This window comes from Prionailurus bengalensis, chromosome B3, assembly GCF_016509475.1.
Source record: "Prionailurus bengalensis isolate Pbe53 chromosome B3, Fcat_Pben_1.1_paternal_pri, whole genome shotgun sequence".
In the NCBI taxonomy this organism is placed as follows: Eukaryota; Metazoa; Chordata; class Mammalia; order Carnivora; family Felidae; genus Prionailurus; species Prionailurus bengalensis.
In genome coordinates this window covers 123,530,173-123,547,390 of record NC_057355.1, presented here as the reverse complement: position 1 = coordinate 123,547,390, position 17,218 = coordinate 123,530,173, and the positions used below count along the sequence as shown (strand labels likewise).

Genomic DNA, 17,218 nt, shown 5'->3' with positions numbered 1-17,218 from the left:
ATAGGGGCCATGAAGATAATTAGCCCCTGGTGCTGGGCCTGTGGTGTCTCATTACCAAATGCAAATGCAAGCTCACGTGCCACTCCAAGGCTCTTGGCAAAATGCCTGGGTAACCCTCAACCCCACTGAATTCGGACGAAGCATTTACCCCGTGTTCACCCCCTTTGTAGCCTGCAGCTGGTGTATGGATTCTGCAAAGGGAGAAAGAAGACTGTTCTCACCCCCCTGAAGGGGGAACAAGGAAAAACACTCTTATTTCTTTAAAGGAGGCAGAGATGCTACTGTGGGGTGGGGGGGGGGGGAGTGTATAAAAAAATTGCTCTTCCCTCGGCAGTTAAAAGAGGGATAATTGGTGCAAGTGGCAGGCGGCTGTTCTGCCATTTAGCATACAGCATACCCAGGAAATCTCACTTGGTAATCAGAAGGAGAGGAGGAAAAAGGAGCAATCAGACCCCTATTCAGGCTCCGTTTAGCGACAGCCCCTGCTGGCTGGCTGGGCTGGTCCCACCTAACGCCTGAATGCTGGGTGGGAATCAAGTCTCAGAAGCCGCAGTTCTCCTTTGTGCATGTTGTAAGCCCTTGCTTCTGTGCCACAGTCTCCATACTGGGGAGAAGGATTCTGAAGAGATAGTCTTTACTGATTGCTCACCACTCCCCTGCAGCTCCCACCCCCATCCCTATCCCCAAGCCATGCAGGGTTGACATGGTTTAGGAACAACACTGCCATGTTACAATTCCAGCAGGATGTGCACTGGGGATGGGGAGGGAGATGTTTGTGTTTTTACACAAATGCCCAGAAATGGAGGATCAGCTGGGGCAATCACTAGAACCTTAACTTCAGCATTGGAAGCCTTTGGCCCTTGGTAAACGCTCAGGGGAAATCAGTCTCTTGGTACACCATTCCATCCCAGTTCTGGCTTGGATAAATGGGGGAAGAGTCACAAAATCCTCAGTAAAAAGAAAAGTAATTAAAATTCACTTTCAGGAAGGCATACCAAGGCCACACAGTGGTGTTGAGCCATCAATCCAACCAACCTGCAGCTGCAGACAGCTGGAGGGATGGGAAAGGGAGGCCAGTAGGTACCACTCAACGGTGTGCTTGTAATAAGGCTCGGGCCCCTTCCACCAACACCCACCGCTGTACCTCACTGTCGGATCACACCACCTGAGAAGTTAAGAGCTAAGACTCAAGACTGCAGCTTCTGGTTTGGGCACCTGCCCAAGTCAGCAGGAAGAGATAGACAATGAACATGTTTTCCCCCAACTGAATAGGACCTCATGACTCTTCACTGAATTAACCTAAAAGTGGGGACACACAAGTGGTATGTGATATAGGTAGGCCCATTTAATGAGACTTGGGAGGATAAATCAACATGTGATGCCTTCTCCATCTTTTCCTGGCCCTACCCCACCTGCAACAGGCTGACTTCATACTCAAGGAGCTCCTCAGTAAGACTATTACTGAAATGTACATACCTTGGGAGCAAATCAATTCTTCATGACCATAAGGTTGTTAAGAAATTCAATACATGCATATTCATAACTAAGAATGGTTTAAAAATAAAGTATCAATTTCAACTCATTTCAAGGTAATAATAAACTCTCAATGACCCATGAGGGGACAGCTCTTTTGGGGGAGCTCAGGATACCTCTTCATTGCCCGGTGAGCTCCAGGATACTGGTAACAGGAGACTGGGCTAGATCAAAACCAGTGAATATGCTGTGCCATAGCTCGACTATATTCCAAAATAGATATGTTTAATTTTAAAATCATTTTGAACTACCTGCATTTCTTCTGTCCTCTAAGACCCTTACTAAAAAGGCAAGATTACACAAACAAGTCCAAAGTTGAGCACCGGAACATTTTGTTTACAAACATAACACCTGGAAGTAAAAATCTGGGACCTTTTCTCCACCATGTGCCAGAATGTTCAATGTGACCATTAATTAAGTTAGGAGCCTAGGAATGAAGTTTTTCTCAAGTAGGATGTGTGGAGTTCAGTCTGTAGCCAGAGAAAATAACGTTTCACCACATGAAAGAAGATAGTGAGTCCAGGACCTCCAACCCCTAGGCCCAACTTTTCCACAGCAACCATTTCCAGTATCTTCTAGGTTCTTCCTAGAGAAGACACCCAATGGGGGATCAGAAGAGCCCAAAGCACATAGGGGAGATAGGCCCATCTGTGCATTCTTCCCAGGGTGCAGCACAGAGATATTCTGGAGCCATCAAGGCATGGAAAGCCAGATAGGCCAAGCAAACATCAATGCCACCAGCATGCTAGAAGCTAATGGACCACAGAGAGTGCCTCTGACAGGCCCCGACCACATCCATCTGAAGCTGCAGGAGACCTCCCAGCTCTTCCTGTTCTTGAACTGCTAAAGCATGAAGTAAAAAATGGATCTTCCAAACTGGGTGCAAGCCCTCACACAATCAAATGTCAAGGCCTATCCTACAAATTGGGACAATCAGATAGATGCCTGGCACACAGGACCAACAGCTGGGAATAAGTATGCTGGTTTCCGGTCTATGACATGTACAACTGAAAGGAGGCAGAGTAGGGAGTGGATGCATCCTCACAGCCAACCTCACCACATCATCTTTAGACAAATGGGTAGGCATTTGTTTAGACTATTCATCTTGTTTTAGGTACATCTGCTTAAATTTGTCCCCCTTAATATTTTACAGGTGAGCTTTTCCTGCTTACTGGCTAAAAATTAACTATGTGTACAGAGAACGGGTATTTTCTAAAAGCCTGTAATGTATTTTTTGTGACTGATTAGACATGATGACAATTACCAGGATCAACAGACTCCAAGTTATCAACAGTCAATTCTGATACCTCTCCCAACACCCACCCTCACCTCAACCTTTGCACTGCTCTGTTCCAACTGTTACTGTTACGACAGAGTTCATTTACTCTATTTATGTATCAGGACAATAAATGAGCTGTGCTCTGTGTTTGCCTTCTTCAGATAGAGGTATCAATCCACAGCCACTAGATGATCTGAACCCTGCAGAAAGAACTATTATTAAAATATCCATGTTGTATTTAGCTATTAAAAAATTGACTGCCTACAATCTGCTCTAAAGAAATGCTACTGGAGACCTGAAACACACACACACACACACACACACACACACACACACACACACACACCCCAAAAGAGAGAGAAAAGACAAATCATATACATATACAGTATGGAAATTCTTCCTGCAGAAAAGTGCTGATCCAGACCTGCCCAGAGGAAATGAGTTCTTTTTAAACACAAAGAATGCAATCAGGGATAATCAGCAAGTTAACAACACACTTGCAAACACCCTAGTCCCTAGAAAGGAAGAATGCCAGCTTTCAATGCAAGTTCTGAGAACAGAGCAGACCCTTTGGGCGAACAAGACGTCAGCGTCTTCAGGCAGAACTTTCTCCAAAGTGAAGAAGCTTTGGAACGGAGTCAGCTCCAGAAGGCACCTGCTTATAAGAAGTGCTTCAATAACCACATTCCCAAAGTGGCTTTGTGGGCTGGGGTGGCCTCGGGTCCTCTTCCCCATCCACTTTTCCAATGGGCTCCATGGGGAAAAAAAGAAGCCAATAAAAAGTGGCACGCACGTCTTGAATGTCCCTCTTCCGCAGCCCAGCCACAGGAGGGAAGATGTGATGCCCAGCCCAGCAGAGGAAACAAGCAGCAGAGACCTGGGAAGGGCTCCCACAATAGCCCCTACATGACCTACAAAGGGGTCTCCAACAAGATCCTCGAAGTGTCCTACTCTCCAGCATCCACCACCTATGAAATAAACTTTGCTTTGATTTAAAAAAAAAACATTTTTAATAGGAGTGGTTAAAATTCATATGAATTACAACCTGCTTTAGGGGTTGGGCTATTATGGGATGGCTTGAGGAACACCTACAGACACTATTTTTAATTACAAATCCCAAGGCAGGGGCCTCACCAAAATGAAAAAATCCTGGAAGTCAGTGCTGGGACACTCACCTAGCCCCACCTACCTGACCTCTCTTGACCTGTTGGTTCTCAATCTCGGCTGCACAATAGAATCATCTGGGGAGCTTTAAAAATACACATTGGATCCCACCCCCTACAAAATTCTGATTGAATTAGCCCATAGGGTGGCCTGAGAGTTTTTAAACCACCCTGCAAGTGATCCTAATACGCGAAGCCAAGGTTGAGAACCACTGTTCTGCCCTATACCATCCCACCACCTTCCTGGAGAGACCAGAATGGGATGGCAAAACATTTCTAGAAGAATCCAGGGCTTGATTCAAAAAGGAGAAAATCAAACTTCTTTGCCTCCTCCTCATTCCAGCCTCTCAACATGCATACCCCTGTGGTCAGTTCTCACATTCTTTGTCACTTCAGTGCTTCCTCCTGCTCAAAGCCAGGCCTTCAATGAGTCCTGGAGTCCATGAATCTGGATTTTAGGTACTTGTCAAAGTAGAGTCTGGGCCACTTCTCTCGGATCTAATCCCATACAGTCAGAATTTGGTGAATAAGGTGAGGGCAATCTAAGTCCTCAGGCATGAGCCTTACCTTCCCTCTCCCTGGGAAGCTGTGGTTGAACTTGAGAGGCTTGTCAAGGCTATACTGAGTATTGCCAGCCCCCTTGGGGGTTTGGCTAGACAAGGCTCCTGTCAGTCTCTGTGCCTTCCTGACCATTCTCAGTACATGGAGAGGAGGAAGAGGACAGGAAAGAGGAACCTCATATGAAAAATCCTGCTGCTAGAATGAGGAGGTGAGTAGTCCCATCCCCAGCTGCCTCCTCCACCCTCCAGGAACCTCCCCAAAGACTGTGGGATGAGAAGCAAATGGAAGGGCTGGGATGATAGCGGGCCAAGAATGGACCTGCAATCCATCCACCCTCATTCCCCTTGGCATGGGCACTCTTTTTCCTGGGGACTAAGGAGGAAGTGATGAGGAGTGTCCCACCCATCCCAAGGGTCCAACTCTCAAGGGATCAAGAGGGACAGAGATAGCCACACTGCCCATTTCTATCAGATTCTTGCTCTGTGCTAACCCTGCTGTCTGCAGTGGAAGCAGCTGATCTGGGGCACACACCCTTCAGCCTGCTCCATCTAGCCCTTTGAGTACAGCCAAACATCTGAGTAAGAAGCCCATGGTTGAGTAGCCAGGATTCTCTCCTTGCCAAGATCTGATGGGTTTTCCATTGAGAACAATCGAAGGATTTCCAAAGGGACCCAATTATCCAACATGTAGCTAAAGATGCCCTTCAACGATAGTGGTGGTTTCTATCCATGGTCTTGGCCTCACCCAATGCAGTGGGTGGGTCTCTAGTAAGAGAGGACTAGGGAAGAAGGTCTTACCTTCTGAGCAGAGCTTGCCACCATAGCCAGTGGTAGAACAGTCACAGGTGGGGTGGCCATCCAGGAGAAAGCAGATCCCACCATTTTCACAGGGACGCTCACCACAGGGTCCCTCAGCATCCAACTGGACACCTTGGCTCCCCAGAAGCCGAGGCTCTGAGTTGCCATATTTGAGATCCAGGATTAATCCTCTGAAGCCGGGCATGGCCTGTACTCCATCAAGGGTCAGGGCAGAAGGTCGTATGTCCGCGGGGACTCCGCCAAGGAACAAGTCACTGACCACATCCATGTAGGGCCGCTGGGGCTGCAGCTCACCCGCCTGGCCCTCACCGTCAAGCACCAGCACCGTGCGCAGGCGGTCCCGGCTCACCATGAGGAAGTGCCAGCTGCTGTCATTCACCTGCTTGTTGGACAGCACAGCGGTCTCCGCACAGTCCATGCTGAAGCGGAGCTGTACGCGGCCATCTGCCAGGGAAAGGCAGAGGAAGTCACAGACGCCGCCATCGTCCAGGTAAAGGAGCAGCCCCGTGGAGACATTGGTCTTGAACTGGAAGCTCAGGTCACTGCGCGTGCTGGCATCCCAGCGGAGGTAACGGGCCCACTGGTTGGGGAGGCCCATGAACTCGAGGCCCAGGCAGAGCCCCAGCAGTGACCCCAGCAGGACACTCACCTTCAGGGTGAAGAAAACCGAGTGCGCAGTGAAGCTCATTGTGGCTGCCAGGACTGAGGCCAGAGGAGCAGACTGGCAAGGAACAGCCCTGAGGGGAACAATCCCCCTTGGCAGCGGGAAGGGAGAGAGGAAGAGGAGATGGGGGGGGGGGGGGTACAGAGAGCACACAAAAGGAAGGAGGCACACACACAAATATCCAGAGGGTGAGGAAGAAGGAAAGTGAACAAGACGGCTCCAGATGGGTGCACGAGCAAGAAATCCAATAAAGAAGCAGGGGGGGAAAGACCGAGCAGAAGAGGAGGAAAGTCAAGTGGGAAAATGTGGGATTAGAGTGAGGAGCAAAGTGTCTTTCTCCAAGAAAAGATCTCAGCTATCCATGTGGATCCGGAGGCCTTGATTCAAGGAGAAGAAGGTCCACAGCAGGAGGAAGCCTTCAGCACTGCACTCCTCCCAAAGGACCCCCAAACACCCCAGCCGGGGAGGCCGGGGAGAGGGCTGGGCTGGGGGTGCCGTGATGGAGGAGGCGTGAGCAGTGAGGTGAGCCAGGTGAAAGGCAAAAACAGGCCAAGGACCAGTCCTGAAGTTTTACCTCCTAGCAGCGGGGGGCTGCAGGGAGCAGGGCAGCCCAAAGCTGAGTGCTCAGGCAGAGCAGGGCCCAGGGCAGAGCGGGAGCAGGTTCAGACTTCATGGTGCAGACCAGAGGCAGTCCTGCCCATAACCTGCCTCTCAGGACTCCAGAAAAAGATCTGCAGGGAGAAGGGGTGCGGGCAGAAAAGAAAGAAAGATTAGGGCGGTGTCAGGAAAATACTGCATCTCATTCACAAATATTGATGGAGCGCTGACTATGAGTCTGGCTATTCTAAGGATTCCCCCAGTGCCTGGTGCTTCAAACAGGAGAGAGGGCCCAGTTTCCTCCAGAGCCGTTGCAGGACCCTGAGCTCAGTGCCTAATGATGCACACAGTTTTTCCATATGCAAAAATAGTACAAAACTCCCAAAGCCATATCAGCACATTTTTATAATATTCATATCACAGGGTCACATAGCTAAAATTTATTTTTAAGTTAAGTACTAACATTTTACACACTTGAATACACACACATAATTTTAACTTATTTACCTATTAAGAGGCATGAAATGACATTGATTTCTTTTTAGATTTTTCTTTTTCAACTTGACAATCCAACGCTTGGGTGTAGGCGGCCTAAGACAGATTCCCACTTTTAAGTTTGTGAAAGAAATATTTATAAAAATCAGCAAAAATAAATTAGAAAGTGAGTAACGAACAAAACAACTCTCATCTCTTAATAAATGTTGGTGAAAAGTTCTTATAGGAAAAAATGTGTTTTGAGACTTAAAAAAGAAAGGCTGTGTCTGAAACCTGGTTCTTTTATGCTGAGCTTTGAGCAAATTTCTTAACCTATCTGAGCTTCTATTCCCTCACTAATAAAGCAGAGGAAAATAACTTCTAAGTGTGGAGAGAGGACACCATGAGATCATGTATGGAAGATCTTGGCATGATAGCAGGTTATCAAACACTAGGTTCTTTACTTTCTTATTTTGGATACAAAGGGATAGGAAGAACTGTTGTTGATGTGAGTGTATGTACGTCTGTGGAGTAGGGGCAGTATATAAAACCACAAGTACTTTTTTAAAAAAAACTACAAAAACTTCAGAATGAACAACAAATGAGGAATACAACAGACCTAGAGCACATTCCATATGTTTTATACTGATTGGAAGTGCACAAAAACCCAGTCAAGTGGGTGATCTAGATGTTGAAGGCAGACTCTGGCCCACCTAGCCAAGTGGAGACTTCTTTGTTCACATAAGAGCAATGAGTATAATTTCCAAGAGCTGTTCAAATTGCTGCTTATTAACTGGCACATTCGGTAATTCACCACAGTCTCTATCAGACCATTACTGTCCACGATTTTTATGATGATGCCATTAGCAAAGCTGGTTATTACCCCTGCTTTGAAGAGGAAAATGTTCCTTAACCAGGAACAAACATCTATGCCCACTGAACAAACAGATCAAACCAACAAGAGGTTGACTGAATCCAACATAAGGAAAGCCTTTATTCTATACATGATTTTGTCCAAGCAGTGCTTCCTGAAGTGTGGCATGTACTACCTCCGGAAGTACAAAAGATGCTTAACTAGAATACAGACACAGCAGCGTGGAAGTGTAAATCATGTGGGCTTGTCAGAGCCAACCGTTAAAACTTCAGAAATTTTTGAACTGGTTAAGGTCACTTTAGTAGCATGGAACCAACTATGCTAGGCGTATTTACACCATGAAAATAGTCAAAGACCACAAATCTGAGTCTTTGAGAAAGTGAGATTTAAAGAATGCCCTGAAAGACAGTGAGGGAATTAGCCATGGGAAGAATGTCCCAGAAGTAATAGTAACAAAGGCCTTGCGACTAGAGCAAACTGGTATGTGTGAAGAACAACGAGTAGGCCGATGCTTTTAGGATGGAGTGAATAGAAGACATGAAGCCAGAGGTGGATTATCAGGAGGCTAAGTGATGAGACATGACCCACTCTCGATGAATGTGACCATTGTGTGAGGTGAAGTATGCCAACCAAGGCAAAAGGCAACATCTCAGGGAGAGAGGAAACCCTGGTTCTGAAAAGAGGACTCCTTCCGGTTTCAACAACTGCCACGTTCACATATTTCCTTAAATCAACTTGTTGAAAGGGGCCCCTTTCAGGAAATGTGCTCAGAAGACAGCTGCTCCTCTTTCCCCTCCCCATATCATGCATTTGATTTAGGTTAGTGGGAGGGGCAAGAAAAGGGGGAGCAAGGCAGGTGTGAGCAGAAAGAATAAGCCTCTTATGGGAGGTATTCCAATCCTGGAATTACTGATGAGCCAAGAATATAAAAATCATGTGGCCATAAAGGAGCTCAGTGTGTGTAAGCCCAAGAGGCTTGGGATAATTTTCTCAGTGACACCACCCTGGTTGCTTCACCTCTTGGGGAGGTGGGGGAAACTTCCCTCTCCTCTCCCTGTCCTGCCAGTTTAAACCAGGGAGTACACTGGCTGACAGGGAAGGCCTAGGCTCAGATGGCCAAAGCCAATGCAGGACCTGTGGGAGGAAAGGACATGTTGAAAGAGGTCTCTGTGTTATGGATGAGCAAGGACATGGGAAACCCTTGAAACAGACAGTCCCAGAAACTTCCAGACTGATCTATACTATCTATTAAGTCACCTCTGAACCTCTGTAAGTCACGTATTTGTCTGTATAAATTAAATGCCTTGCTCAATTCAATCTGTTTATTGAGCTCTGATTCATTCCAGACACTGCTCTATCAAAGCAGAATAAAAAAAAAAAAAAACAGTCTTGTTCTTAAAGCAATCAAAACCTAGAGGGTTCAAGTGTGCTTCAGAGATACAAAGCACAGCAACGAAGAGCTCAGGCTCTGAAAACTTGATGGAGAACTCCCTGTGGACAGGGTCTGCTTCACCATGGTGCCTGCCACAGGGCCTTGGCATAGAGCAGGAGCTCAAGAAACATATGTAGAGAGAACGGAAAGTAAAAACAGAAGCTGAAGAGCATCCCCATGCATCATCTGACTTCTATTCTATGCAGTGGCCTCCATACTACCTCACTTTACACAGTGACAGCAGTCCTGACCTCCCACACTTCTCTGGATGCCAACCTCAGATGATCCCAAAAGGCAAAGTAGCATATGCCTAGTTATCTGAAGAAACCCATGAATTAAGAACTAAGCATTCCAGAACACTCCCCTATAAGGAAGATCATGGGAATTTTCCCAGCCTGCTTTGGGGTGGCAACTCCATCCGGCCTGTTGAGTCTTTCATGTCAGATTCATAGTCCTTCCCTCCAGCCCAGACCAGCATTGGAGATACCCATGTTCCCCTCCCTGCATCAAAGGGGATCAAAAAGGCTATCTGAGGAAAACCAAGTTTTCTTTCCCACAGGTGCCAGGAAGAATCTGATTTCCGGACTGGTAACATCAGAATTGGGTTCATCTAGACTTGACACCCTATAATCTGCCCACATTCTCTCCTAAAGATTTTCCATTGCTTTCTTGGATTGTGGACATTCCCATGGCCTCTGGGAAATTGCCAATATGGCCAAAAGCTAAAGATGACCTTACATTAAGTAGCACAGGCCTCAAGTCAGTTGCCGCAGGTGTTTATTTTTCAGCCTTCTCTAGCCTTCTAGCAGGGATACACAAGGCTCAAGAAGTGGGAAAATGAGAGCAGAGAGCCCTCTCCACCCAGTCAGCCTACTTCCACTCTCTCTTGAGCCACAGGATGGCCCAGGCAGCTGTCGGTACGAGTGGTTTGCCCTAGAGCCTGCACAGAGGGTCTGGGCTGGCGTAGAAGCACAAACGCTTTTCTGTTATGTGGGAATCTAGCAGGAGAGGGAAAGTGAGTGACATTATCTAATTGCCAGCTAATTTACATAATTATCAAATGGCACACTTTTTACGTGGGGTTAACATCTTTGCAAATGTCTCACAATCCAACTGCTTGGGTTGGGGGCGGGGTGTGGCTCTCACAACTGCGACTTGTGGGCTATTTGCATGAGGCCTGGCTTGGAAGAGCTGGCTGCCATTTGCTCTTCCACCCCTTCCCTCCATTTCCTCCACTTCTTGAGACAGACGCAGGAGAAAATGGGGCCTGTGTCTAGAGCCAGGATGGGTATGTGAAGGCATGATGGTGACTGTCCTCGTGCCCAGCCCTTGCTGGCACGCCACAGTCCTCAGACTTGCTTGCCATATTTCCACTAGAAATGCTCATTGATTTCCCTCTTATTCCCTTCACCAGAACCAGAAAATCCATACAATAGCTCTCTGTTGGTTTTATTCACCCCACTTTCACCACATCCCCACTCCACTCTGAAGCTAAGATGACTTTCACTACCAATCTCAGTCCTGGTCATTCAGGTGTGGTTTGTCTCAATCCCAGATCCTAATTAGAACATTCCAATCTCGTGTCACAGCCATTAGTTTAGGGACCAACTTGTCCACCAAATAGAGTCAAATCAGAGTTAACCCTGGGCCTTTTTCTGGAATTATTGACAGAAAGGTCCTCTCTTCTCACCATGCTGTCAAACTGTTAGAATGAAGCCCAGAGTTGATGATAGATACCAAGATGATCTTGTCTAAGTATAAAGGCAACAAGGAAAAAACAGAGCCAAGAGGTGGCTAAAGACAGATTTCTAGTGAGGTTTTAGCACCTAGATGCAGACAGGCCTGAAGCCGAGTGTCCAATAGATCCTGGGACTTCCACTGTATGAACCACAACTTTTTTTTTCATTTAAGCAAGTTTTAATTAGGCTACTAGACCTCCAAAAACACTGTAATTGACACATTGACAGAAGATTTCATTTCATATGGCCACCCATACCTCTCAGGACTCCCTGTGACCAGAGACACGTGTCAGATGGCTCACCCCCCCACCACCAGTGCTCTACACCCCCACTCATCCATGTTGCTGGGTAAAAGCATAGGATGTGGGCATGCTCTATCCCTCGGTGCTTTGGAGGGGAAGGCAGGCTTGGTCATATACAATAGCCTCAGAGATTCACTAAGTTGACTAAACTATGCCCCTCCTGACACTATATGATTAGGGCAGCTTCACATGCTGTCCTCCCTACCTTAATGCAACAGTGAAGACTCTACAGCAGGCAGTGAAGAAGGTAAAGGCATGAATTCTCTCCAAGATGTGAAAGTAGTTCAGGGTAATGATGCACAGCAACGGCTTTGACATCACAGAGGGCTGCATTTAAACCCAGACCTATTATTATTTCTATTCAGCCTGTGGCATCTCTCTGAGCCTCCGTTTGTTCATCCAAAAAAATGGGAATTATAATACCTATCTCATAGGGTACTTTTCAATTTTATTAAATTTTAACAAGGATAGAGGTACAACTACTTCAAGAAAATGATATGGCAGTAGCTACTAGGGCTGAATGTTTTTACCCCATGACTCCATAATTCCCTTTCTAGGTATATACCAACAGAGATGCTTACATATGTCCAACCAAAGACATGCATGAGATGTTTATAACAATGCTATTCACAATAGCCAAAACCTAGAAAATAGCCAAATGTCCATCTGCGGTAGAATGGACAAATAAATCGTAGTCTATTCACGCAAAATGCTGTAGAGCAGTGAGAATGACAGGTCTTCATCTCCAGAGAGCATATGGAAGAATCTCATGGAAGGGCACACACTGAGTATGTCCCATTCATATGAGGTACAAAAAGAAGCAAAATTACTCTATGATATTAAATGTCAGAATAGCAGTTACCCTTGGGGGAGTTGCTGACTAGAAGAAGGCAAAAGAGTAAAGGAGTTCTATTTATGTACCTGGGTGATGTTACACATTGGGCTCAGTTTGTGAAAATGCATTGGTTGAGCACAATGTATATAATCTTCTACACATATGTTATACTTCAAGTCAAAGGCAATCCCTTATCTGGGAAAATATGGACAAACATCCACAGGGTCTTTCAACAGGGAGCTCACTGTCCTCTCTTCCTGGCCCATGCTGAAACTCACTCAGCTCCCTCTGTTCACAATGTATTCATGTCCAAGCATACCACCACCTCCCACTCCTATTTTCTCTTCCTCTCTTGAAATCTGCTGAGCTGAGTCTAGTCTTAAAGGTGTCTTGGCCACCAAGCTTACCCTACCCTCTGTGAGATGTCTTTATGCCTCCCTGAAAGGTAAGGGAGATTAGGGAGGCCTCTAAGGACCTCAACTCCAGTCAGTCAAATGGGCATACAGAGAAGGGTGTTTGAGCTTTATTGTGCTGAAAAGAGACCAGAGGTGGGGAGAGAATTTTGTAAAGCCTTTAATTATAATAGTTTTTTAAAAAACTCAATTTTCCATAGAAACTAAGTAGTCTTGCCAGACTAACTTGAATTCCTTTTCTGTCAAGAATAGTAATCTCCTATAGTAGAGACACATAGGAGTTATAATACACATGGACTTCAGGCATTGTTTTGGAAAAGTTTCTCATGATCTGAGGAATGTAAGGTGTATAGAACCAAGAAGATGTGTCACTGGTTGAACAACAACATTCAAAGAGGGTGAGCCTTCTGGGAAGCAGCATCTAGTGTGAGGACAGGCCTTGCCCCATTCCTCACATTCATCAAGAGCTTGGATGAAACTCGTCATGTTTGTGGGTAACCCAACACTGACAGTCTGTGAGCATCCCAGATGATGCTGTGGGATCCCAAGAGGTCATATAGGCTTAAACAGCCTGTGTTTAGTAAGACAAACTTTGATGGAGGTAAATGGAAAACTATAAGGCTTGATCCCCCCAAAATAAACAGCCCATAAAGATGGAAGGTATAGTTTGTAACTACATAGTAGACTAGGATGGAGGGATCAAAGAGACAAGATGACACAAGTGAGAGACTGCATGTGTTTTGTGACAGATAGTTTACATGCAATTTTAGACTAGTTAAAATATAACTTAGAGGAAAAAGACAATGATCATTTGTGTCAATTTTATTATTAGATTTTTATTCTGAGCCCCACTATCTGAGAGAGGTGTAAGTAAGCTGGTAGGTAGTAAACTGAAAGGAAGTCTTTCTATTAACTTTCTTTAACCATAGAGCACCCATGCTATACTGAGAAAGACTAAAAAAGTAGCTCAAACTCTTCAAGGCACTTATGTGCTAGTAGAAAGGAAAGACGTGAACCTAAATAATATAAGGAGGTAGATCAAAGGTGAGAAGAAGGCTCTATCGAGTATGGGCTCGATACAGCAGTGGTCCATCTCTAGGGTGCAAATAGAACACAGTGTTAGGATAAATAACCCCATTCACAGAGGTCAAAGGCCTGGGCTCTGGAGCCAGACTTCCTGGGTTCAAATCCCAGACTTACTACTTACTGCTTGTGTAGCTCTGAGCAAGTCTGTGCGCCTCAGCTGCCTCATCTATAAAATGTTGAATAACGAGCTGCCATAGTAAGGCATCTACTACAAGGTAAAGCCCTTAGAACCATGCTAAGCATAGGTACCAAGTAAATGTTCACCATCACTGCTGCTGCTGTTACTGTTGCCCTTGATATTCATACTTCATCCTGGCAGCATGGGTGATGTTGGCACCTCTCACCTGGCCTGCTCAGGGACAGTAAGATGGGAAGATGGACATCTTTTAAAATTCATCCCAATTACAGAGACAATGTTAAGAGTCATACCTGAGTCTCTTTACATGAGAAACCTTTGGAGGTATTGGGGCTTACAGAGACAACTCGGCAGTAGCATAAGCAGTACCTTCAGGGGCCTGAAGTGTTATTAAATTGGAAGAGAGATCTCATGGGTTCTCTACAGCCCTTAAAGATAATAAATCTGAGGAAGAGTATTTGAGTCCTTATCTTACACACAGACCATCTCAAGATGAAGTGGGCGTTCCTGTCATTCCTGTCATTGGAGATATTACAGAAGAGGCTGGACAGTCTTTGGAATTGTATGTCCAGTAGTAAATAGGTCTATGCATGTAGTGCAACAGAGTCCAGAGGAACATGAGGTGACTGGCCTAGTGAAGTCAGTGAAGACTTCTCAGAGAAGTGGAACTTACATGGAAACTTCAAGGATGAGTAGAGCACAGGCAACTGGGAAGGAGAAGTCTGGTGCAGGGGAAAAACCACTTGGCAGGGGAGAGTGGGGGTCAGAACAAGCCTGTCTTTATACTAACTTTTGGCCAAGTGACCTATGGAAAACTATTATCTCTTGTAAACTGGAGAGAACAGTGAATACACTTCCAGGATGTTGTGAATATCAAAGGAGGTAAAGGACTACATGCTGTAAGATAATAATCATGCCTTCTTACCACATCTTGACAAGCCTCTAAGTTTCATATCAAACATAATCCATGGATTTAGTTTCTCCCCTGTCTACCACTTCTACTCCATCCCCAAGGGAGCCCTGAGTTGTCTAGTGGGCAAAACACAACAAACACTTGCCCACAGACTGCAGGATTCAGGCCTTGCAAGGTGCCAACAGTTTCCCCAGCACCTCAGGTTCAGCCAGGAACCCAATAAGCCGTGGTCATTCATGATTCAGACTCCTTCCTTCTCCCGTCCTCTTCTCTCCCAGCCCAGAGCTCCAAGCCACGGGTTGGGAAACCATCTGGCTGCAGGGGGAGTTAATAATTTATAATGGAGATAATCACCCTTCAAGATCCTCGCCTCTTGGGACCATTAAAAAGGATTCAATTGAGAGTCAGTGAGTTCTTTACATGAGGGGACAGGGAGAAAGAGGGAGGGGAGGGGTGGAGGTGGGGAGGTAGGGAGGAGGAGAAAGGGAGGGGGGAAATCAACTAGATATTTAGCCGATCTGTCCCCCTAAAGGAGGTAGGGGAAGAGGGAAATTATTCAGTCCAAGAAGACAATCTTATCCAGCTTCGCAGCACCAGCCCAGCAAGGGTGCAATTTACAGGTCTTTTCTCCTAGCCAACTCTCTCTATACAAAGGAGAAAAAATCAAACACATGCAAGAGATGGGGAGAGAGACGCAGACAAGAGAAAATAAGCCTGCCCAGCAATCATGTCTGGGGCTGCTGGGATGACTCTCTCTGTTCTCTTTCCAGGGCACAGTAAGGCCCCCACTGTGCTAATTATTCCCATTACTTGACAAATTCTCCATTAACAAAGCAAGTAGTGCCAGAGCTGGCAGGGGGATGTGCAGAGGCTCCGGACAGACTAGAGCTGTTCACACCCAAACCAGACAGCCCCCAGCTTCACCATGGGGTGAACATGGGGCACAGATGCATCTGTGGGGTTCACCTCGGAGGTGTGAGGTGCAGAGCATGCTTCTTTCAGTGTAATGCAATGGTTGACAGTGGGGAATGGGGAACACGAGTTCGGGAAGCAGGGACAGGGCTATGCCAGAGAACACCATCTCCAGGAAGTCATGTTCGGGACCAAGGCCAGTGGCCATTTGGTCCACCCATGATTTGGGAAACCATTGGAAAGGCTGTTTTACAGTTGTGGCAATACACGTATCTAACAGCAGTGGTACTCATATCACACACTGTGCAAGGCATACTCCAAGTATGTTATACCTGACTTCCTACAGAAACCATAAGAAGTGTACCTATTATTATCCCTGTTTTATAGATGAGTAAACTGAGATCCTCAAGAGATTAAATAATTTTCCCGAAGTCATGCCATTCATAAAGGGCAGAATTAGGTCTAAGAGTCCCTGCTACAGCTCCACCTAATCCACCATATCCCCTTCTCTACCTCTCATGCTCTCCAGGGTTCCCTGACTCTTTAGCAGAGAATTCCAGGCTTGGCCCAGTGACACAAGACCTCATAGGGAGGAGCTTTGGCTACACTGGCCAATTAAGCTATGCCAGTGTTTGTCTGTCTCCTGGACTATGTACTAACTAGCCTCCTAACCAGTGTCCCTGCTTTGTCCTTGCCCCTTATGGGGTATCTTCTGCACAGCAGCCAGAATGACCTTTAAAGTAGAAGTCATCACTCCCTCATTCTAAACTCTCTGATGATTTCTCTACATACTTAAAAAGAAATCCAAAGTCCTCCCTATCAATACAGTCAATGATATTGTAATTGTATGGTGACAGATGGTAACTACACTTATGGCGAGCACAGAAAAATGTTTAAACATGTCAAATCACTACCCTGTACACCTGAGATGTGTACAACATTTGTAACATAACGTAACACTGTATGTCAGCTGCACTCAAAAAAATTTTTTAAGGAAAAATTCTCCCTGTCTTCCACAAGACCCTGCATAGTTCGGCCCCCTGCTACGTCTCCAAGCTCATCCCTGACTTCTCACTGGACCCCACACATACCGCCCCCTCGGTATTTTCAGAAATTGCTAAGTACAGTTCAACCTCAGAGACTTTGCTTTTGCTGTCCGCACTGTCCAGAATGCCCTTCCCCAAACCCTCTCATGTTGCACTCCTTCTCCCTCACCCCAGGCCTCTGGCCTCCTCTATCTAAAATAGCTGTGGGGAACCAGCTAGTACTCTCCAGTTTTCTCTCCTTCCATACCTTGTGAGAGAACTGTCCCTCCACATCTTCCCATCCTATCTGTTGCTGAGGAACTGAGAACAGGAGATGCTGCTGCCAAACAAGACCTCAGTTCCTACAGTTACTCAAGAAGTCACCACCTGAGAGAGAGAGGCGGCCAGGGATGGGGATCTAAACCCTGTTGGTGCCTGGGCAGAACACAATGACTCAATGAG

General features: G+C 46.2%; 1 protein-coding gene across 27 annotated transcripts in view; it reads right to left on the bottom strand.

Moving 5' to 3' along the window:
- The window catches only part of NRXN3 (neurexin 3), a 1,568,410-nt gene that overhangs the window by 1,495,112 nt on the left and 56,080 nt on the right, over window positions 1–17,218 (bottom strand). For all 27 annotated transcript variants that reach the window (XR_006293453.1, XR_006293454.1, XR_006293455.1 and 24 more), the window contains exon 2: window positions 5,334–6,749. Coding sequence is in view for 24 of the 27 variants with exons in the window: in XM_043556739.1 (XP_043412674.1) it covers window positions 5,334–6,042 (709 nt within the window). In the remaining 3 variants the exon portion in view is untranslated. The remainder of the gene's footprint in view (window positions 1–5,333; window positions 6,750–17,218) is intronic.